At 39.9% G+C, this 24,504-nt stretch overlaps 1 protein-coding gene across 3 annotated transcripts in view; it reads right to left on the bottom strand.

Moving 5' to 3' along the window:
* UNK (unk zinc finger) overlaps positions 1-24,504 on the bottom strand; it is a 61,976-nt gene that overhangs the window by 15,055 nt on the left and 22,417 nt on the right. For all 3 annotated transcript variants that reach the window (XM_026702008.2, XM_026702007.2, XM_026702006.2), the window contains exons 2-11: positions 10,438-10,647; positions 9,873-10,049; positions 8,831-8,961; positions 8,564-8,699; positions 7,600-7,717; positions 4,991-5,075; positions 3,312-3,454; positions 2,523-2,570; positions 1,769-1,969; positions 173-241 (exon numbers count right to left, since the gene is read on the bottom strand). In XM_026702008.2, coding sequence (XP_026557793.1) covers positions 173-241; positions 1,769-1,969; positions 2,523-2,570; positions 3,312-3,454; positions 4,991-5,075; positions 7,600-7,717; positions 8,564-8,699; positions 8,831-8,961; positions 9,873-10,049; positions 10,438-10,647 — 1,318 coding nt within the window. The remainder of the gene's footprint in view (positions 1-172; positions 242-1,768; positions 1,970-2,522; positions 2,571-3,311; positions 3,455-4,990; positions 5,076-7,599; positions 7,718-8,563; positions 8,700-8,830; positions 8,962-9,872; positions 10,050-10,437; positions 10,648-24,504) is intronic.

Genomic DNA, 24,504 nt, shown 5'->3' on the forward strand with positions numbered 1-24,504 from the left:
AACTACATTTTTTTTTAATCTGAAAGAAACTAGACTGATTCTCAAACACTTAGGAAAGTGTCAATATCCTTTCAACTTCCAATTAGCTTTTCACATATATCACCAACTGAAATCTACACATGAGACTATATGGGCCTTTAGAAACTAAGCAGCATCCCCTGGGGTAACGTACCTGCTTGGGTTGTAACAGAGGTTGTTCTTGGGTTCTATGTTCCATGGAATGGGATTTGATTTTTGCCTGCTGCAGTAATTAGAAGGGGGAAAAAGATATTACATACCACTGAAATTGTCAACTTCTTCAGATGTTTACAGCACTTCTTCTCTTATTTTGTTACTTTCTGTAAACTACGAAGGAGAGGGCCAGAGGAATTCCTGACACTAGCAAACGAAACATATTGTACTGATATATTCTCTTTTCTTTAACATCTACTTTTAAAAAACTAGAAGAGATAAATGATAGCGAAATACATGGGGATAACAAATGGAAGGCAATGTTGTTTATATAGATTTAAAAAGTTCTGTGAAGGGGAAGGAAAATCTGGATAGGCTATGCCTAAAGATACAAATTACTTTAGAAACAGTATGATTAACTTCATAATACAGGATAATAGTACTGTATTATCAGTGAAATGGGCTTGAATTATGGCCATAATTGTTGAAGAAAAAAAGATTTCCCCCCCATTGGTCATTAAATGAGGCAGTCAGTTAGCAAGAACTATTCTGAATAAATTCTCATTTGCTTATCTAAAATATGAATTTATATTTGCATAACTTTTATTTTGGTCTATTTTATGAATCATTTCTGAAGTTTCCAAGTCTAACTGACATTAAATAGAACAAATATGTTTATTCTGAATGTCCTTTCCCAGACTTCCAATTCTTTTGAGATTTGTTTTTCTTTAAAATACAAAACCTTTCTAGAAATGTCATTATCTCTTGCTCAAAAGCCTCTTCATACTTGCTTGCGTTTACATAAGTTCTCATGACCTGCACCTCTTAGATTCCCGCAATACTATATAGCAGAGGTCCCCAACTCCAAGTCTGTGGATTGGTCCCGGGCCACAGAATGCCAGAAACCAGTCTGCACAAACAAGGTAAGCCCCATCCATGGGATGCAGATAGCACGTGAAACCACGCCGACTCCAGTCCACAGAACCGGTCCCTGGTGCCCAAAAGATTGGGGACTACTGCTATAGAGAGATCCATGACAGGAAGTTTGCAACAAATATGTATTACTTGCCTGCATATCAGCCCTAAAACCAATTCACATAAGTTAGTACTCTTATAATAACCACCATTACAGAGACAGGGAGGTATTTGCCACGCCACTTTCTCCTTTTTTTCTGAATGCCTGGGACCACTTCAAAGGAATGCATGCCTTTCAATTCATTCATCATAGTCAGTTTTTAACAATGATGCTACTAGGCTCACGTGGCATATAAGGGTTTTCTGCTTATGGAATACAAAAGGTATTCCAAGGAAGTAAAAAGCATACTGCAAGGCATCTCTTCATTTTGCAGTGCATCCAAGTTGCAATAGAAAAAAAAACTAATATTAATGTAGTTTTATAAAATTAGGATGAACAGGCAGATTCTAAGGGTTTATCTGCAGATATTAAGGCACTCACAGGTACCTCAAATCTAGCATGAAGTATTAACAATTGGTTCCAGAGCTAATATATATCATTAATGAAAACAATATATTATATATCATACATACATATATGCATACATACATCCAATATCTTTTTCTAGTATTTTATACCTACCTGGCATTTGAAATTTTTTAGATACTCTGCTCCAACCAGGTCTTCCCGTTCAAATCCGGGCGCCTTTTTATAGCTACTTGCACTAGTTACTGAATCTGTGGGGAAACCAATGCTTTCCAAACTATGGGGTTTTCCAATTGCACCAGGAGGGGATCCACATAAATTAGATGGGCTTCCAAGACTGCTATTTCTACAGAGGATCTAATAGAAGCAGGAAGAAAAGAAGATGATTTGTGTATCAGATTATAACACTCTCTACCTCTGTATCACAGCTGATAGTAAACTTCTAAAAGCTAAACTGTTAAATTCAATCAGGTTACTGAGATATACAAAGATATACAATTTAATAAAAGTCTAAATAATTACATTTTGCCTCAGTTCTTAGAAATATTGAGCATTTTTTCATCAAAGCCATATTTTTAAAGATGAGAATATCTTCACTGCAACTTTGATTGTTCTCTGTAGTTCATATGCTTTAACAGCTTTCTGCGACTCTGAGAGATCCAGATACCGCATGAACTGCCACAGTCTCAATAGATCATATGAATTTCTAATGCAAAATCAAGTACATTTCTTACTGAAAATTGATGTTTTCATATTTAAAATGGTTTGGAATTCTCACAGTGGAAGAAGTAAAACCATGAAATATGTTTTGCTTCAGAAAACAGGCAATTTGGAGATGCTTATCACAATAATGGAAGGAATATGTTCCTCAGTTCAAAATAATGTTTCTTTTCCTAGAGAGAATACTTACTGTAGCAGAAGTAGGGCTAGTTGGTAGCGTTCCTGGTTTATTCCATACCTACAGTACAAAGATAAACGAAACACATCATGTGACATGGACTACAGATTTCTAGGAGACACACAGGTTCACTCACTTGGGCATATTTTTAATTAAAATCAGCTTTACTCTTTCTGTCAGCTATATTACATATGTAGTATGTGTCATGGTATGATACAAATTTGGACTGGGATATGTGTAAGATCTCATGCAGTATTATAATCTACTCTTCAAAAGCACCCAAGGTGAAAAGTTATGCTAGGTAATAGCAATTCCATTTCTAAAAATTGTTTGGATCAGTTCAATTGAAAAGTGGCAAGATTCTGTGGAGGAATAACTAGAACTAACTAACATAATTTGTGCAATTTAAATGTTACAAAGATGCTGAGCTAGCTCTGAACCAGTAATTTATCTAGGACAGATGTATCTAACCTGTGGGCCACAAGCCACACGTAGCCCTACACAGCTAATAATGTGACCCCCTCAAAGTCATAAACTTTTAACATTATTATGTGTTATTTATATACATCCACTATATTATACATTTTATCTGAGGAAATAATTCCTCTTCACTCAGTGTGGCCCAGGCAAGCTGAAAGGTTGGACACCCAAGATGTAGAAGCAGTTGCCATTATTCACAAACATAAACTCAAGCTTTTGGGATCAAAAAGTGTCAGCAATGTTCTTTTAGAAAGAGCTTATATTTAGAGAGAACTGCAGTATCACATGCTCAGTGAGGAATTTTGTAACAATTTTACATACATTGCTAAGGTCTGGGGCTTGTGGACTAGAAGGGCTGACAGGAACAGAATCGCCTGCTGCTGAGGGCATGTACATTACAGGGCCAGCTTGCGTTGGGCTAGAGACAGCCGACGTTGGCTGTAAATCTTCACTAAGTGGTGGTTCTATAGGAAACAGAACAAAACAAACCACGTGATAAATAATTACAAAATGGGGTTCACAACAACTCTATAAGAGCAAAGGGTAAACAGCAATGCCTGGCACCCCTTCTAAAGGGCAGATCTTCCACACACAGCAATCTACAAACCACTACAGAAAAAACAAAAAGGCATCACAAAACTAAGGCAGAGAATGTAACGTCTTCCTTTATACCAATAGTCTTAAAGAAGAGCAGTTACATATTCATAGTAGTTGTTTCAATTAGGCTTTATGCTGCCCTAGTTTATCACACTTATGATTATTTATTCAATGTATATTCCACCTTTCTCCCTAAAGGGGCTTCAAGACAACTAACAATAAAATATAAACATTTTAAATAACTGAATCATACTGGAAAGGTCTGGCTGAAATTCCTTTCATATCGCCTGAAAAGACCTAAAAGTAACTCTAACGTAAAAGCAGGTTCATATTGAAATAAAAATGTAATCAACCCCCAAACTATGTATGTTTTCAAAAATTAAAAATGCTTTTATTTATGATTGAAAAATAACTGATCTTTCAACGTGGACATAATACGATCACAGAATTGTTTACCAGTTAGTAATCTGCTTATTTAGTTTTGAGCTTAAAAATAGCCAAACCCTCAAAACACAAGCCCTATCTGCTGTGAGTTCTTTCATGAGATTTGCATATCCCCATTGTTCATTTGAAAAGGCTGACAATCTTTATCCTATCCTCAATGCAAAAGGTGGACAGGAAGAGGCCTAATCTGAAAAATCATGGATCCAGAATACTTTGAAATTCTGGGATTTGGAGTGTACAAAAAGTGATGCACATTTAGGAGTGAAAAAAATCACTCCTGCCTATGATGGCAACTAGGGGTTCAGGGAGTGATCTCTTGAAGGTTTGTGCTTCTGTTCCAACTTTTTCTGACTCAAGTGATTATCCTTGTTAAAAAGTGAAAATAGACAATATAAACGGATGACTGAATTATAACATCTGGATGCTCTAGGCATTTCCAAATGCAATTGTAGATATCTTCATTGTTGGGAAGCAGTCAGTATCAAAAGCTCTAAAATTGTTTGCATTTTTTTCCTTCACCGTGCCCTTGTTTCATAATTGAAGGAAGAGCATGAGAAACAATATAGTAAAAAATAAATAAAACACTTGTTCCTTTTTTGTTCCCCAGAATTAACTTATACCAATAGCAAATTACAACTTCAAAATAAACAGTACACAGTATCATTCACAGCATCCTTAAACAGCCACTGGGTGTCACTTCTGCTTTGAGAACAAAGTGCAAAGCTATCAACCATCTGATGACTGAAGGCTACCTTCTAAAAAAAATGCAGTCTCAAATAAAATTCATTATATATTATTTTTAGGTCTCCCCATATAACTAATTATGGGGAAGAAGGAAGTTTGGTTGCTTAGAATTGTACTTGCCTTGTTTAATACAGTAAGTAATGTTGTACTCTAAACAACACTCAGGACAACACTCAGTAGACAGAATATTGCTACATCAAGAGAAGACCACCTACGTTCTACATGTGCGAAGGCACAGAAGGGTCCCCTGGGACAGCTGCCAGATTGCTGCATATCGTTACATTTTGTGGATTTGTAGATCTGGGAAAAATAAAAAACAAAAAAGACAGTTGGGACAAGATGAAGCTGCTCAAACTCAGCTGCTTGCAATGGATTTAGAAAGAGATAAATGTATTAAGAAGTACAATAAAAAGTTTGATGTTTCGGATATGCTTTATATGTAGACTGCATAAGTCTTTGGAGACCGAGGCTATGCTGGGTCTTTGAGTAGCATACTGGGATGGGCAGCATTCCAAAAAACAAAGCACAAAATAGGCAGATCTAAAATAAATAAATTTTAATTTAATATAATTTAATTAACTCGATCACTTAGATATGGATAATATATGTTTCCTGCCTGTCATTCCAAAAAAGACAACCAGTAGTGGCGTGATGGTTTAAGGCACTAGGCTAGAAACTGAATGGCTGTAAGTTCTAGTCCGCCCTTAGACATGAAACTAATTGAGTGATCATGGACTCTCACTCAGCTTTAAGAAGCTGGCAATAGCAAACCACTTCTAAACATCTTGCTAGGAAAACTGCAAGGATTTATCCAGGCTGTCTCCAGAAATCAGACTAACTTGAAGGCAAAAAAACAACAACCATTCTAAAAATAAAATTTGGAGGACTCTGGTTGACTGAAAGCTGCATATAAACCAGAGCCCCAGCCTATGTTTGAATTTAATACGTATAGAATTATACCTCAGATCTTTAAAGAACTATTTCCAGTGATGCATACATATAAATAATATATGGACTGAATTATAGAATAATCTATGGCTATTTACACAGAACCTCTAAGGCAGGGTTCCCCAACCACCGGGCTGCGGACCGGTCCCGGTCCGTGGAACATTTCCTACCAGGCTGCCGGTTTGCTGGGTGCCGCCATCTTGTTTGAGGAGAAAGTGCTTCCGGGTGAGCTTTTCCGGTTGGAAAGCGGCGTTTGGGTCCTGAAGGAATCCTCGTGCCTTAGTTTCATCGAAGGGGGCTTGACGAAACTAAGGCGCGAGGATTCTTTCAGCACCCAAGGCAAGGCGACGAGCGACCGTCCCGAAGCCATCCCGAGCGAAGCCCATCGACAAAGGTACAAAGGAGGAGTTGAAGGTGGCGGGGAGAAGTGGGGGATGGCTGGCTGGCCGGTCGCTCGGCTCGCCTTGCCTTGTCATGCGTGCTGATGCCGGTACCGGGCCGCGGATCATTTTGTGATGCCGGTACCGGGCCGTGGCACAAAAAAGGTTGGGGGCCACTGCTCTAAGGGTTTATCCTTAAATATGCATGTAAAACCATAGTGTCAATTATCTTTGCAATTTACTCAAAGATTGTCCCATCAAATGGAGCTAACCAGGAAGCCTATTTCAGTTTAGGCAATGCATTTTCAGCAAAAGAAGTAATTCAGAAGAAAACTTTTCAATTACATGGAAATCAATCCAGATGTCCTGGATCATTTGCTAGCCACACCGTCCTGGCACTTCCACACATGGCTTTGGCATAGTTCCTACATGTCACTATGATCACATGCCATCTTCTTTCCGGGACAGTTGAGTTTATTGTTTTTTGACTCCTTGTGAGACCTTTCACACCCCCAACTTTGTTTTAAATTGCTGGGATTTTGTGGCCTTTGGAAAGCTGTTTTCCTATCAATCTGCCTTGTCCTCAACTTGGAACTCTCTAGTATATTTCAGAAGCACCCTTGTCAGGGAGCCCAATCTTAAATCTTTCTAGTGAGTTTCTAAGCAATTTCACAATCTCTAAACAACAGAAAGGCTTTTAAACAGGATGCATTGAACTCATATTTTATATATTATTGAATCTATACATTATATTTCCAAACAAACAATAAAACATGCATGTATAAAACATAAATCTTTTTAAATAAAAACCCAGCTCTTTTTAGGGGGAAGTCATTCCATAGCCTGGGAAGCACACACGAGAAAGCTTTTCCCTGACTGTAAAGCCTCTATATCTTCATGAGGCTACAGAAGAGGCTTCACCTAGTTTAGTTTTAAGGAGTCTAGTTTTCTCCTTAACCGAAGTGTTTCCTTATTAAGAGCACTGCCATTTTCTGGATTTAACTTCAGCTTGTTCTCTGTCATCCAGTCTATTATAAAAATGAGCAAACTTCAAAGAGACCAGTTGCATCTTGAAATTAGAAGGTAGGGAGGAATTGAGCAGGTTGCCACAGCTCTGAATGAGTTCCTTCTGAAGTTACATGTAGCTTTAAACAGCACAGGAGGATAAGCCAAGCCCTATGGGGCACTATAAGTCTAGAAGGTCAAACCATAGTCCCCCTGCAGCACTTTCTGACAGGAAGGACCAAAACTGTTGCAAAACAGTGTTCCCAAGGCACAATCTTGCCAGATGGTCAAGTAGAATACCATGCTTGATGGTATCAAAAGCCACCAAGAAGACAAACCAATGTATTCCCTCAACTAGTTTCTGGTGTAAATCATCCTCCGAGGCAATCAAAACAGTAATTAGCATGAGTATTATATTGTTTATCATCTTCAGTAAATTGTGTAATTGCTGCATTTGTCTATGTAAATGCCCAACAAGGAAGAGTCTTTACCTCTGGGTGAAACTGTTGCTCTGTACGGGTATGACAGTACTGGCATGCATCTCCATTGTCACACTTACTAGGATCTCCCCACTCATCTCCATGTTTCACGCTAGGGCATGGGGAGGATCTTTAGCAATAGGCAGAAAAAAGAACAAATTAGAAAGTCCTATAATTTTTGAGCCAAACAGAGTAACTGTATCTACAATATTTATATAGCTTAATTTCTGGCACTGAGTACCTTTACTATTTGCTAGACTTCCTCAAGAAGGACAAATTGCACTTTATCAAAGAATGCTAAAAGAAATTTTCTATTTAATTCAAATTGGCCCAAGCTAATATTTATAAATATGTAGTTGGGTTATAGCTGAGCCCTGAAACATCTCTCAAAATAGTGCTCATGGCAGCATGAATGTAAGCAAACGAGATAAAGAACTGCTAATCAGCATATGATTAGGTGGTATAATGATTTTTCTTGAAATACACTCAGAAAGGTGCTATCTCAGAGTTTTCACTCTGAGGCCATTAGGTTTGAGGTTCATTCCAGTTTTCATGAGGAAACAATATTCTGAATATCATAACAGAACAGTTGCATCTCAATAAGTATTCCCTGATTAATTCTTAGAATTCAATTACAATGGGGCAAAATGCTGAGAACTACAACTTGGAAATCCCTTCATAACAAAGAAAGCCACCTACTCATATACGAACTTATTTTGCACAAGGATTATTTTCTTTTTTATCTTGACATCATATTTGAGTGCAACAGGCTTAAATCACATACACTGTAATCCTTACTTATGGTAGCATCCTACACAGATGTAATCCTGATCCATGAATTAACTACTTAATATGAAATGCAATCTTCCCACCATGATTGATGTATTTATTACACTGAGATTAGAGTAAAGTCACTATCCAAATGAAGAAAATGTAAAATCTTGGCCCTTTATAATCAGGTTTTGAAGCACTGTACCTGTATTTGTGTTTTCTAGGACTCCTTCTTCTATCTTTGCTATTATGATAATAAGGGCAGGCATAACCTTGGCGACAGAGGCGTGGGGGCTTCTTACACTGTTCTGTTTTGTAGTTTCCCAAAACATATGTTGTGTCTGTGAAAATAAGTATAATTAGTCAATTAAAATCCTAAGCGTACTTACTCCTATACAAAGATGCTTTTTAGAGGATAGACTAATTCAAGTATAATTGTATTCAGTACTGTGTAAAAGACCAAGGAACTTACCTTGCCACCTTGGCTCTTCACTGAGTATTTTCTCTATCATAGCATGGCTAGCAGCAACTGCAGACTGACCTTCTATGCCACTTTCTGATGTGGTCTGGCCATTCTGCAAAGCTTCCATGGCCTGAAGCTCCCTTGGGGAACATAGATGAATTATAATTATGCAGGTACAGATACTCAAAGGAAAACGTATGTGCCTATTGGCTTTTTCGAAAAAAATATTTCTATATAACATTTAGATTCCTACTAAAAGCTGAGGTAAAAGGTAGCCTAGGAAAAGAAACCATCACCACCAAAATTGCAATGGAAAAGGGTGATTTGCAGAACTTACAGCTCTTAACTGTTTCCTCTGATTTTATTCTCTCCCCTTGGGCATCTCCTCTCCCTCAGATCCCAGATGTCTGTTGGCTGCATCATGGAAGAAGCAGTTGGTTGAGGAGAATGAAAAAAGATTTTTTTCTTTCTCATGTACCTCCAACTGTATTCACAGATGCTTGATGATAATTTGACTTCATTCACACATCTGCCTCAACCTAGTGCCAAAATGGTGTGCCGTTTGTTGAGTATGTATTCTTACCACGAAGCCTCCATCTCAGTGCCAGCCTGTTGTTCTGGGAAAAAAAGTGATGTTTTCCCATGGAAAACACAGTTCAATTTCCTATGCATGCCTTAGGGCTCTATAGCTCCACGACCATTTTTAGTTTGGCTGGTAAGGGAAAACAAAATAGGCCAAGCAATCAAAGTTGTTTTTCTTTTTAAGGCTCAGGTAGGAACATATTCGATGAAGTTGCTATTCCTACTAACTTCCACTGCTTAGTTTTATTCCTCTCCAGTATCCAAGAGAAGAGGAAAAACTGGTGACAGTCTCTCTCTTCCAGCAGACGTAAAGACTTGTTGGAAAGGAAAAAAAATCTAAAGAGACAGGGTTCTTCTGCCCTCCCTGCTCCATTCCCCTTCCCTGCAGTTACTCTTACCTCCATTTTAAATTCCAGGATTTCCATTTAGATTTAGCAAGTAAATATCACAAAATTTATTCCCTACCCACCTGATATCATAAACTGGAGAACGTAGGTCATGTGGTCCATGAGCAAAAGCACAATGAAGGCCATTCTTGGTGCAATTTCCTTTTGAATCAGTCTCATGGATGCAGATTCCAGTTTTATAGTAACGTAGATGGTATCTCCGTTCTGTATCACCAGTAGTTCTATGCAGGAATGGACACCTAAGGAGGAAGGAGAAAAAGAAAGAGCTCGTAGAAATTTAAAATCTCAAACATGCTTTCCAACCAAAAAAAATAAAATCCTTTTAGATAAAGAGTCATCAGAGTTGAAAAATCCAGCATTTGTTTCCTTCTGAAAATAATTCCATTTGTAAATTAAGGACATATGTAAGGATTCAATCCTCTAAACAATTATTTTATGATAAATCTCACAAATTTCTCTAGAATTGTTCCAAAGCACAAAACTTTGAAACATAGCCTTTCACTTTGAGAGGAATATATATATATATTTCTCTCAAAGTTTTTAAAAGCTGAATTTATGAATTTTCTTCTGTTAATATGGACTGGACTTTCCGTCAGGTCAAGTAAAATACAGCCTTGAGTAACTTACTCATCTCCTTCAGGGCAGATCCCTGTGGTCTCATCATATTTGGTGCAGTAAATGTCAGGGCTATAGTTAAAGGTGCCATCCCGACGGCGGATAGATCGGCGACGACGCTGGTTAACAAAGTGCCAGTGGAAGCATGTGTAGGGCCTGTGCTGAGTACATTTGTGCTGCACAAACAGGGGACACTGCTCTGTGCGGAATTCCTTCAGGTATCTGCAGAGAGAAAGAGACTGGTTTGAGTTATAGCTGGAAAGTTCAACTGAGCCCCAGCACAGATTCACACCAAATCACTCTCCCTTCTTGTTTTAAGTTGGCATTTAGATATATTCATAAAAAAGCTGGGCAAACATATGGTAGATGTGAATAAATTATTCATTCATTATTCATCAATCAAGACTTCTTCCCCAACACCTATACTTGGTGTTTTTCCATTTGCCTTTTACTTTCCACAAGCAAGCTAGTGAATTAACATTCAGTTTAATTTTTCCATTACTGAATTTTGTTTCAGTTGAGTTAAAATTAGATTACCATCTTTGTGGCAGCTATGTGCTATCAAATAGGTATCAGAGCAAAAGAATCGAGAGATAAAGAAAGGGCAGATAGTTTGTAGAAACCTTTTGCATTAATTCCTTACTAATAAATGTACAGTCTAAAGAAATGGGAACTTGCAACTATATGAGAAGATTAAGGAAAGGCATCAAGTATTTCTATCAGTTGAAGTTCTCTCTCTCCTTACAATACTCAGGAGTATATTTTGCAGGAACAGAAAAGAAGATGGCAGATCTGGTACTGGAAAATTTACTTTGATACCAGTGTAGAATAGGGCAGCCTGCAAACTGCCTACCCTACCCTAACTCAAGAAAATGAAATGTGAGTTCCGGTTTGTAAGGCTTCGGCGGCGGCAGGAATCCGCGATTGTGTGCGGTTCCTGCTGCGCTCGCTGCTGGAGTGCCTCCGATCCAGTTGGATTTGGAGGCTATAGTTATCCCGTAGAGATAACTGAAGACAGGGGAGATCTGGGCAGGGGTCCGGGGGTATCGTAACCCCTCTCCTCAGCCGGCTTAACTCCCTTTTCCAAAGGCGGTGGAGCAGTGGTCAGCAATGGCCGCCCCAAAGAACCTTTCAGCCAGACAAGAATGTGCAGGAGGAAGTTGAGAAAGTGAAAGTTTTTGGCTGAACCAGGACAAGTAACATCTAAATACCCTGGAAATTTAACTTTTTAAATGATACATTGTTTCCTAAGAAAATCGTAAAAAGCAGCGGATGAAAGTGAAAAGGGAAAGTTATTTTTTTCTCACTCTCCTTCCCTACGGAGATAGCAGATGGAAATCGGAAAAACCCACTTTGGCAACAGTAGGTAATTAATTTTGAAAATTAAAGCCAAGGGGACATTAAAGATTTCTCAACACTGGAATTAAAAAATTATTATTTTTTTGCTATAAGTGGGAAGGGAGAGGTAAATGATTTATATTAAGATTTTGCTGGAGGAGACTGCTTGGAGCTTATAAGATTAGAGATAAACTGCAATAAGACTTCTAAAAAATCATTTTGGAACTGTGTAATTGAATTCTATCCCAGGAAGAGAAAGTATTAAAAGAAGAAAGTGCTAAATGAAACAGTTTGTGTTGAATTGGATTGCTTGATGACTTTGGGACTTTTGCAAACTATTTTTTGAAAAGACTAAAAACATTTGGGTTGTTTAAAAAAATCTCACAATGGCATTATCTGTTGAAGAATTGAAAATGGAATTTAAAAAGCTAAAAGAAGAGGAACAAGAAGGCAAGGGCTCTTCTGGATCTGTTTTTCACTTCTTAGAAATGGTGATTTCTACCTATCAGGAATTACAGCAACAAGAAAGCTGGGATGATGAAGAAGAAGAAGCCATCTTTAATGGACAAACAATTTTAGTTGAGGAAGAAAAGGGAAAAAGGGTAAAGAAAATGGAGAATTCGAGATCTAAAAAAACAACCAAGAAAGGGAAAAATAAGGTGAAAAATCGATATAATGTCAGAAAGCAACAGAAAAGAGGAATACGACAGAGAGGGGAGACTAAGGGCGGAGATTGAGAGATGCGGGGGTAAAAAGGCTAGATTCGACAAGAAAGGAGGGGAAAAGGGGAAGAGAAGTTATAAAGGCTTAAAACAAGATGTTAAAAAACAGGGTTTTTTTTAGAGACAAAGGGTAAAATACAATTTAAAAAGAGATTCTGCAAAAGTACATAAGATTGTATTGTAGTATTTGTATTTGAAATAGAGTTAGAAAATTGAAATATTATATGTGTTAATAGAATATTAAAGGGAATGTGTAAAATGTCTAAGATTTAATAATAGAGTTTAATTTGCTATGGAACATTGTTTTTACTATAAGCTTATTATTTTTTTATTTTTAAATGTATTATACAGAACGTACTAAGCAGAATCAGAATGGAAATTATATATTATTTTAAGTGTTAAATTTAGGGGAAAGATAGAAAGGCATCATACTTCAACCAGTGATTACAGGAGAAATTTTGTATTAGAGAAAAGATAAATAGATAATTGAAAAAGAACGGACAAAAGATACAAGTATAATGATTTAAATTGAGATGAAGTAAATAAAATAGAATTAAGAGAGTGAAAAGAGGGGAGAAGGCATATAGAAAATGTAGAATGTTAAATAAGATATGAAATAGTATATAAGGTGAGCATGAATTTGATTTATGTCTGTACAAAAAGATGTAACTTGGGGTTAAGCCGCTTTCTAAAAAGAACTTTTATGTTTTCATGTTATGTGTTTTGTTTGTCTATGTTTGTTTATTGAGAATTAATAAAATTTTGGAAGAATGTTGGAAGAGAACATATGAAATTGTAAATAAGACAGATGAAAGTATAAGTACAATGAATAAAAAGATATAGAAATTTAGGTAAAAGAAATATATTTGAATAGAAGTTAAGGAAGAAATAGTGAGAAGTTGGAAAAAGAGTAATAAGATATGAAGTTGAATACATAAGACGAATATGCATATTAAATTGTGTTTGTATGGAAATGTGATAATTTGGAACTATGCTGTACTCAAATAAGATGTTTTATTTGTTTTGTTAAAACTCAATAAGAAGTTTTTAGAAAAGATGTTTTATGTTCTTATGTTTTATGTTTTGTTTGTTTATGTATTGTCTTTGAAAATTAATAAAATGTGTTTTTTTTAAAAAAAGAACATGAAATGCGATTCAGAAGAAAGCAAGAAGTGTTTTGATTTATTATATATTATATGAAAAGGTAGATTAACTTTTTAAAAATTACATGTTAATGCTAGAAAAGGAAATTTCTGTATCTACTTTCATATGTTATTTCATACTATTAACTTCTAGGCCTTCCCACTTATAAGTTTGTGCTGCACAAACAGAGGACAGTTTTGCTTAGTTTGAACAGTTAGTTTTGCTGGAAGGCAGTGAGAAAACTACAGAAGTAAGAACTGGTCTAAATAAGGTAGATGGCCCTTAGCTTGATGATCCATCATATTTGATGCCCTCGCTGGGAATCCTACACATTTAGAAGAATACATGTATTTTAGACACAATTCTATACAATTTTGCTTTGATGTGCAAGTGAGCAAGCAAGTGTACTTATGGTATAGGAATACATCTTTGTTTACTCAAAAATATTTGAATTTTCTTAGGAAACCGAGTAGGTTATTTAAAAACAACATGTAAAACAATTGAAGAGGCATTGCTTCAATATTTACTAACATAATGTAAACTGAATAATTTAAACCTTGAGTCCATCTGCACTATTTTGATTTAATAATTCTGGATTCTCAAGTACTTATTACTACATGGTTTTTAAATGAATACAATTAATTGCAAACACTAAAAGATAACAGATAGTTCTTGACTTAGTCTATTCATTCAGTGACAGGTCAAAGTTACAGCAGTATTTAAAAAGTGGATTTATGACTATTCTTTGAAATTCCAGCCATTGCAGTCATGTGATTGCACACTCAGATGCCTGGCTCACAATTACATCGCAGCGAGCCACATCATGTGATTGCCATTTGCAATCTTCCCTTCTGGCTTCCTACAAGCAAAATCAATGAGGAAACCAGCGGGGAAGGTTGCAAGTTGCCCTAGAAAGTTGCTCCCACAGCTTTTCCTCCCAAGGAGCCTGTTACAGAGTGCCAGTTCTGAGGAATCTGTTACTTCATAGCACCCCTGTTTATCCACACTCCATAGTGTGCCTGCAGCACCACCTCGCCCTCCTGAACCCTTCGATGACCCACCTAAGGTCACCCCAAGCAGCCTCCGCTGACCCACCTGAGGCCTCTGCCAGCTTCTGCTGACCTACCTAAGTTCTCTAGTGCTTGCCTGCAGCACCTCCACCACTCCCATGGCACCTGCACCTTCCCACTGCTTTTCCCCGCTCAATAACTCATACAACCTGGGGTTATGATAGGAACTGAGAGTAACAGGATTGCTGTCATTAAGCAGTGCATCACATGATATTGTGCTTTATCACTCCTACTGCAACTATGGAAATCCCAATCCAATTGTTGGTGTAACTCAAGGACTACATATAGTCGTGATGGCGAACTTGTGGCACACGGAGCCATTTGAGCCAGCATGCGAGCTGCAGGCAAACTTACCTCACTGCGCCTCACAGCTGATTTTCGGCTGGTTTGAGGCCTTTTTCGGCCTCCCAGAGGCTTGAAAAAAGCCTCTGCAGGCCAAATAGGCCCATTGGCGCAGTGCAGGTAAGGGGACATAGGGGGCAGTGGTGTGGGGGGGGGCGTCGGGGGAGATTGCATGCTCATGAACATGAGGCAGGGCGCGTGCATTCCCTTCTGGGTGTTGGCATGTTAGCACACACGCGCCAGTGTGCACACAGAATTTTTGGCACAGGAGCCCAAAAATGTTAGCCACCACTGACCTATAGTGTCAAAAATCAAGAGTTTTTCAAATGTACAGAATTCTGTAAACAGTTTTGTCTGCTCAACACAAACGAACAGTTTTCATTTGGAACATTTGGTTGCAGTCTAATATTCCACATTCACTATTAACCAGCAGAATTAGAACATCGTTATTTGCAATGGTTTTCATCAATACTAATTGCATGTTTTTGTAAAAAAAGCATCTAAAATCTTGTCTGAACTAAAGTAGGGAAACAAGAAAGCTTATTTCAGTATTTACATCATGTAATAATTTATATTACTTTTATTGCAAATGCAAAAGAATTCTTACATCAGCAACCTATTCCCAAAGGATTAACAAACTTTACACAGGAACAGCCAGTCAAGAAAGCTCACCAATGCAAATTAAGCTTGGAAATCATCATCATGATCCAGGTCTAAATTTAAAGCAAGAAATAATGTACGTGTAAATGTGGAAATAACGAGAGCATTTCAGTGTGAACAGTACAAGATATGTTCATGGATGAGTCATTTGTCCTACAGTAAATAAATTGGTTAATAAGGCCCCAATCCCCAACCAAGTAAGACAACTTCCTTTAGACTCTTAATATGATTAACATAATCAAACTGTAAATCACAAAGCTAGTATGCCATTTCATATGATCAAATGACATAGCTTTATCAAAAGGGAACAGGAAATGGGCGTTGGTAGAAGTTACCCTGAACGCCCTTTCTATCTATGCTGCAAGAGAGCCCAGGATGGGTTGACTCCTTCCTATGATGTCATTTAGCTGAGTCTGTACTAAGATATAAAAGCCAGACCCTGGAAGTTACCCCAGCTTTGGCAAAGATACTTGACAGACTGAAAGGTGTCTCTGAAAGCACAAATGAATACAGAAATATGACTTACCATCTCCTGACAAATCTGGGCTCTCTCACAGCATAGATAGAAAGGGTGTTCAGGGTAACTTCTACCAATGCCCATTCTCCTCCATGCTGCATCGAGAGCCCAGGATGGGACATAACCAAAACTTGCATGTCCATGGGCGGGTCCTCGTCCGGCTCATCACACCAACTGTTGAACCACTCGTTGAAGCACCCGTCTGCCAAAGGCTGAAGTTGCCAAGTCAAAGGCATCCAGATGGTAGTATCTGATGAAAGGAGAGGGAGATGTCCATGTGACAGATCTCCTCCAAGGGTGCTTGGGTCGCCCAGGCAGCTGAAGTGGCCATGTTTCTGGTAGAGTGCGCCATCAGACTTCGAGGAACCGGAAGGCTGTAGTTTTGTAGGCCTGCTCAATGCAAGATCTGACCCACCTGCTAATAGTAGGAGAAGAGGCCTTGTGCCCTAAGTGAGAAGGGAAAAGGAAACAAACATGGCTTCTGACTTCCTGAAGGAAGAAGTGTGCTTAATGTATATTCTAAGAGCCCTTCCTATGTCTAGAGTGTGTCACTGCTGCTCTAAGTCATGGTGCGGGAGGGGGCAGAAGCCAGGCAACATAATGTCCTGGGACCTGTGGAACAGGTGTTAACCTTTGGAAGAAATGAGGGGTCCAGACTGAGGACAACCCTATCAACGTGAAAGGAACAAAGGTCCTGTCTGATGGAAAGAGCAGCAAGCTCGGATACCCGCCTGGCTGAAGTGATGGAAATGGGGAACACTACCTTCAGAGTCAGGAAATGGAGAGACAATGTTCTAAGGGGTTCAAAGGGGGGCTTCATAAGGGCATTAAGGACCTCATGAAGATCCCAGGAAGGAGACCTGTGAACCACTGGGGGTGCAGGTTGGAAGTCCCCCTTTCAAAAAAACTTCCTGACTGAAGGGTGATGGGATAAGGAAGGAAGCGAACTCCATGAAAGAACCGAGGAGAGGGCCTCAACCTGCCTGCGTAAGGTGTTGGGGGCCAAATCTTTCTACAGATCATGCTGAAGGAATCTAAGAACCTCTGCCAACTGGGCTGAAGCAGGAGAGAGACCCTCCCTAAGGAACCCTCGGGAAGGGCCTTCCAGGTGGCATCATAGATGCGCCTTGTAGAAGGTTTCCGAGATGCCAAGATAGCGATGATGACCCTTTCAGGAAGATCAGCCACCCCTAGCCACTGCCGCCCAAGTGCCACATGGTCAACTTGAGTCACAGGGGCTCCGGGTGGAGCAGAATCCCCTGATGAAGGGAGGTTAGATGGGCTGGGATCCTCCAAGGAGAAGCCACCGATAGGTTGACCAGGTCTGCAAACCAGGGCGTCCTTGGCCAATAAGGGTGTCAGGAGGACTAGCTCCGCTCGTTCCTCCAACATCTTCCGAATTACTGCCAGAATGATGGGAAGCAGGGGAAAGGCATAGAGGAGACTTTTGGGCCATCTGCACCAAAGAGCATTGGTCCCCTTAGCTCCCTGGCAAGGAAACCTGGTGAAGAATCTGGTAACCTGGGCGATTTGAGGAGTGGAGAAGAGATCCATCTCTAGCGTTCTGAATCTGTGGGAAAGGTCCCTGAATAGAGATGGAGGAATGGACCATTCTGCCTGGTCGACTAGGGTCCTGCTGAGCCAGTCGGCCTGGGAGTTGTCGATCCCAGAGATATGGTCCACCAAGATTGACAACAGGTGTTTCTCTGCCCATAACACCAATCGTAGCGCCTCTCCCATGAGGGCTCTGGATCTCGTCCCCCCTTGCTGGTTGACATGAGCTATGGCGGCCATGTTGTCCATAAGGACTAGAACATGAGAGCCGGTCACTGAGTGCCTGAAATGCCTGAGAGCTAGAAAAATGGCTCTGAACTTTAGCCAATTTATGGGAAGGGCCAGCTCTGACCTGGACCAAGATCCTGAGCTATCTGGCCCTGCATATGGGACCCCCAACCCAGGAGGCTGGCATCAGTGGTTATCACTAGCCTGTCTGGGACCCTGAAAGGGAGTCCCTTCCGGATTAACGGGGAAGGGCACCAATTGAGAGATCTCCAGATTTGTGGCGGGAGCGGGACCTTGATGGATGAGAGGCTGGTTCCTGTTCGTTGGTAGGGAAGCAGGAACCATTGGAGTGGATGGGAGTGGAAAAATCCGTGGCTCTGGAGATATGACAGGGTAATTTGCAGATCCCCATGGGCTGCATGGATAGAGGAGGACAGAATCAAAATGTTGTCCCAGTAGCATTGGATCCTCAGTGGAACAGAACGCAGAGATGCCCTCAATGCCGCCAGAACCTTTGTGAAGACCCTTGAAGCCAATGAGAGGCCGAAGGGAAGTGCTTGATATTGATAATGGGTATTCTGATAACAGAAACGGAGAAACTGGCGATGATGAGGCCAAAAGGGGATGTGGAGGAAGGCTCCATGAGATCAATGGAAGAGAGGAGATCGCCCTCCCGAACATTCTCTAAAATAGAATGCAGAGTATGCATTTTAATTTGTCTGTATTTTACAAATTGGTTGATAATTTTTAGATCCAGGATGGTTTGCCACCGCCCCTGAGGCTTTGGGAACGATGAAAAGGCAAGAGTAAAGCCCATGTCTCTGTTGAGAGGGGGCAACAGGTTGAATAGCTCGGATTTCAAGAAGGTGTTGAATGGCCTGTTTCATGAGGTCCTGCCTTGAAATGTCCCGAGAGACAGGCCAGCTCAAAAACAAACAATTTTTTCTACCCCCCCCCCCTTTTGGGGGTGGCATTAGGAAATCCAATTGTAACCCTTACCTAATAGTGCAGAGCACGCAGGCATCTGTCGTTGACTCCTCCCATTTGGAGGCAAAGAAGGCTAGGCGACCTCCGATGGGTGGGGAGAACGAGGGATTACTTAGAGTGACAAAGGAATGACCCCCACCCCCCCAAAAGGGCTGTTTACCAGTAGAAGGTTGTTGCCTGCCAGATGTTTCCGCACGTTGGTCTTGGCGATGGGAGTATGGACTCTGAGACTGGGGGAAGCGGGATGAGGTCTCTGCTCGAAAGGCAGGAGGGTGATAAGGAGCTGGGCGATAGTCAGCTCTCTTTCCAGAGGAAGAGAGAATCTCTGGTTTATCTCTGATTTCGATGCAATAAGGTTCCAGAGCATCACCAAAAAGCTTATCGCCCACGAATGGAACTGAAGTCAGCTTCCATTTACGGCGTGACTCTGCCTGCCAATTTTTGAGCCATAACAGTCTTCTTGCTGCTACTGAAGATGCCATGGCCCTAGATGCAAATTTGGCAGAATTGAGAGTGGCATCTGCAGTGAATTCCGCCGCTGCGATAATCTTATTAAGGTCTTGGTCAGATGTAGGCAATCTAATCTGGAGTTGGTGCAGCCACTGTATGATGCCCTCGTGAAAAAAGGATGCTGCTGTTGAAGGCCGAACAGCCGATGCAGCGCCGGAATGTCAACAGAAAGCACTGCCAGGGCATTGTCCAAGGCTGCGCTGATGTTGTAGAAACACTTATCCAGAGAAGATGGGCAAGGACCTGCCGAAGGGGAAGCGCACTGTTCCTTGACCATGTCCAGGAGCAAAGTGGGAGAAGGCAAAACCCCTGCATGCTTGGAGAAGAGTGCATCTCCCTGGCTAGAGGGATTTCCTTGTGGCTCGGGAGCCACTTCCTCTGGCGACAGCTTGGCAGTGACCAAGGCCTTGCTGAGTAATGGCCTGAAGAGAGAAGGATTGAAGACTAATGCAGAAGATGTCTGCTCTGGGCGAGAGTCCTCTTTCTCTGAAAAATTTTGGTCAAAGGTCTTGCCTTAAATCAGGGTGATGAGGCAGGGAACTTATAGATTGAGAAGGGAGAAGGGCCTGAGCTCTTTTCAGAGGTCGAAGAATTTGCTTGAAGCCTTCAGCCAATCCCAGCCTAGTGGCCAATGAGACAACATCTTGGATATTCCCTGGTCTATGCTCAAAGGCAGAGGCAGAAGGCTCCCAACGTTGCAGGAGAGAGAGCGCCCTGCTCTCCTGGAAGAGCAGCTGCCCTGGGACCTGCTTGAAGCGAGCAAAAAAGGTACTGAAGATCGCTAGTGAGTGCTATCTAACAGAACGCTTTCAGAGACACAGCTACTGACTGAAAGGAGCTGAGTCAAAAGCTGGGGTAACTTCCAGGGTCTGGCTTTTATATCTTAGTACAGACTCAGCTAAATGACATCATAGGAAGGAGTCAACCCATCCTGGGCTCTCGATGCAGCATGGAGGAGAAAGGGAAAATAATGTCGAAACTATGTATCAGGCAAACTGCTTTCTATATAAGAAATCTAAACAAGATGTATGTAGTATTTGCAAAAGTGTTCCATGTTTCTATATTCTAGCAGACCTAAAGGGACACTAGGACTACAGGATCAAAATGATCCAATAACTTTGACTTGAAAGAATAAAATATATGAGCCCTAAATAAGGCATATTTAGTTGACTCCCAAGTTCTTTATTTTGTCTCAGTCTATGTGAGATCAGCCATGTTTGGAAATTAAGAATCTTCTATCATAGATTTCTCCTGTTTCCTTAAAAATGTTTTGTTTCAGGAGATTCATGGCAAAAGTAAGCAAGTGAGGAAAAAAAGTTATCAGAACATAATGTTTTCCTTGCTGGCACTCATATCTGGTCATTATTTATTTTATCATTTTAATGTAGTAGATAAATATTTCAGTTTATTTCTGAAGATACATGGCTTTATTAATTATTACATTTATAGCTCTTTTATTAACTTTGGTGCTTAATTTGTGGACTTTTGTATTGTATTAGACCAATGGTGGCTAACCTTCTTGGGCTCCTGTGCAGAAAACTGTGTGCGCTCTCGCTTGCCAGCACCCAGAAGACAATGCGTGCGGGGGGGGGCCCATGACCCCTGCATATGTGCATGCGAACCCCTGTGCACGCCACACGTCTCTGCGCATGTGCACTTGTTTCCCGCACCCCCTGGCCCCTGCACATGCACTCCAGATACCCGACAATCAGCTGTCGGGTGGGCGGACCATGTTTTGAAAGAGAGTAGAATTGGGATTATTACTTTTTGCCTGGAATTGGGGTGGGGTTCTTCTACTTCTACTACAGTAGTAGCTGTAGTAGCTTCTACTACAGTTCTTGCATACTTTTTATCTCAAAATAGAGGGAGTTTTTTGCAACTGAAGAGAGAGAAGAGTTTTCGGGACCACAAAGTAACAGCATTTCCTAACTGCATAAAGGCCTCACATTGTACTTTAGGACAGAAGTAAACATACTAGTGGCTGGGTTTACCCATTAGTCTTAACCAGTGTTGGGCTGCAACGGATTAACATCTGGTTCGGTGAGTGCACGCTTCGGGTGGGTGGGGCAAGCTGATTGTCAGAACTACCGGTTCGCTCGAACCAGTCTGAACCAGCAGCAGTCCACCACTGGTCTTAACCAAACAAAACAAATTTAATTATGGCTTAATGCAATATACCCAGGGGTGGGCTTCAAAATTTTTAGCAACGGGTTCTTTGCCCAGTTGCTGGGTGGGCATGGCCATGGTGGGCGTGGTCTAGTCGACCTCCTGAACCATGGCAGGGAGGGCGTTTTTGCCCTCCCAGGCTCTGGAGGCTTTCCTTGAACCTCCGGGAGGGCGAAAATGGCCTCCCCGTACTCCAGAGGCTCTCTGGAAGCCAGAAATGGGCCTGTTTCTGGCCTTCCTGAACTTCCAGGAGGCACGTTTTTCACCCTCCCTGAGCCTCCATGCACACCTTGTAACTACCTGCATTCAAAATGGGCCACATAGGGACTCCTGGGAGGGGCGGAGTGGGTGGGGCCAGCCAGGAGTAGGATTTGGAGGTTCTCTGAACTGTGCAGAATCTTAGCTAGGGGATCTCCAGAATGCCTGTGAACCAGTGGTGGGATTTAACTTTTTTTTTACTACCGGTTCTCTGGGCGTGGCTTGGTGGGCATAGTAGGGGAAGGATACTGTAAAATCTCCGGTCAGAAGTGATATTTGCCAGTTCTCCAAACTACTCAAAATTTCTGCTACCGGTTCTCCAGAACTGGTTAGAACCTGCTGAATACCACCTCTGCTGTGAACCCCCAGCAGCCCACCCCTGAATATACCACAAGATGTAAATCAAGACTGTGGTCCTGCCTTTGATTTGGAAATGCAATTTCTGTTTGTTTTGACTCAACAATTTGAATACGGTATATTAATTTATTTTTAATTCAAGTAACTGAGGAATCTCTCTACTTAAATTTTATCTCCGAGTCTGACAGTCTAATGTTGGAATTATAGAGTCTGGAATACTGAAATTTTCAGACTGTATTTTGAGTAATTGAAAGTAAAATGGGTTTGATTTTTGTAATTTTCATATTTTCTGAATGCACCTGTTGGTGGACTTATTTTCTCCCATAAAAATAAGAACCAAACAAAGCAACCAGGCCTAGAATCACTAAGAGTTATAAACATTTTTCTTGTGTAATAATTTCAAGTTTAAAAAAGTCCCCCCTAAAGTAGCTATTTCTTCATCACTGTCTGAAGCTGCCATCAGGAAGAATGTGCTAAACAGCACTAAATGTTATAGAATTATCGTTATAATTTGTTACAAGTCTATGTGTACGTAAAACTGAAATCTATTTATAAGTGGGAACAATTTACATTACATTTTTCAATATACATCTAAGGCTTTTTACATACATTTACAGATTTTAAGTCTCTCCAGAATAACTCATCAGTTTTTTTTTTGTGCAGCACACATAATTCCCTCTTATTTAACTGCCAAAGTGGAAGGAGTCATCAAGAAGCAAAATAGTTCATCTAACAAGCTAAATGATTTGTTTTCCTTTGTTAGCTACAACATAGTCCTCTGAGTTTAATTTACTCTGATTATTTACAAACTAAATAAGCAGAAATCTCCAATCCGCCCTCTTGAATTTTATGCAGTTGTAAAGAGAAAATGTTGACAGGGGAACTTACCCTACTTGGTTGAGGAAATCCTTTCCACTACCTAAAGATTAAAGAGCCCTACTGTCCTTAGCATCTAGCTAAACCATTTTTGTTTGTTTTGTCATTTCTGCAGAAATTAATCTTAGAAATAAAATAATACTAACATCCAAATAATCAAAGCAATTTCTTGATACAATACACCCTTGGAATTCAATGGGACTTTGGATGTTTCATGCACTGGATCTCTGCTGTTATTTTGGTCTCAGTCATAATCTTCAAGAAGCAAACATACTACTCCCCCTACCCCCAAAGAATGCATTAGCATCCCTTACTACTGAGTGAGAGGCCTTAAAGAAACAATTGTTTCCTTTCATCGAAAACAGGGCTATCAAACTCGTGGCCCGCGGGCCGAATGCATCATGTGATGACGCCGTGATGACGCAAATTTGACACCCCTGATCTAAAACATACAGTCTGGTTTATTTTCATATCAAGCAAAATAAACAGCAAACCCAACTTTGAGAATAAATTAAATTGATAAAAATGCATGTTAGAACCTAATCAGCAATACTTCTGAAACTGTATTCAATTTTGGCATTCTGTTTTTCTGACATTTTACACAATTTTTTTATCTTAAACTGTAACTTGATCATATAATCACAGTATCAAATATTTATATTACATTTGCTCAGAATCAATTTAAGTAGATTTTAAAAGCATCATAGTTACATAAAATATAGCATCCAATGGAAGAAGAAATGTTATTGTTATTTTAATTGTCCCATCTTGCTAAATTAGTCATAAACAGTAAAAATTGCATAGCAATTTCAGGTCAATAAGTGCTTTTTTAAGTAGGCTCAACCTAAGAATTCTAAAGGTCCTAATAAACTACAGGAGGACTTGTATTTTGACTTTTATCAAAATATTTCTAGTAATTTGCTTTACCTAACAGGCAAATATGCTGAAAACACACATACCTTCAACAAGATAGGAAAAAGCCTAGATAACTACTCAAGGACAGCTTGAAACATTTGCTTTCAACAAGAACCAAAATATTTTATATTTTGTAGAACACAGTGATAATGAGAAAAGAAGTAAATTCATTTGGTTATGTGACCAACTTCAAAGAATATACAGTAATTAGAAGTATTTTTTTTACAAGACGAACATTACTCAGGAATATGACAATAGTAAAATACAATCTTAACAAGAGGATCATTAACATGTACCTTTATAATAGTAACCAAAGGCCATATCTGTTCTTGACCAAATATAAATACTGACTGAAATCCAAGACTAGGAAGCTAAAATTCCAAATGTTAATTGCTTCTAAACCAATGTTAGTTATCAAAAATAAAAATAAAATTAG

The sequence above is a fragment of the Pseudonaja textilis genome, chromosome 2, assembly GCF_049901715.1.
Source record: "Pseudonaja textilis isolate UNSWEBS1 chromosome 2, rPseTex1.2, whole genome shotgun sequence".
NCBI lineage: Eukaryota > Metazoa > Chordata > Lepidosauria > Squamata > Elapidae > Pseudonaja > Pseudonaja textilis.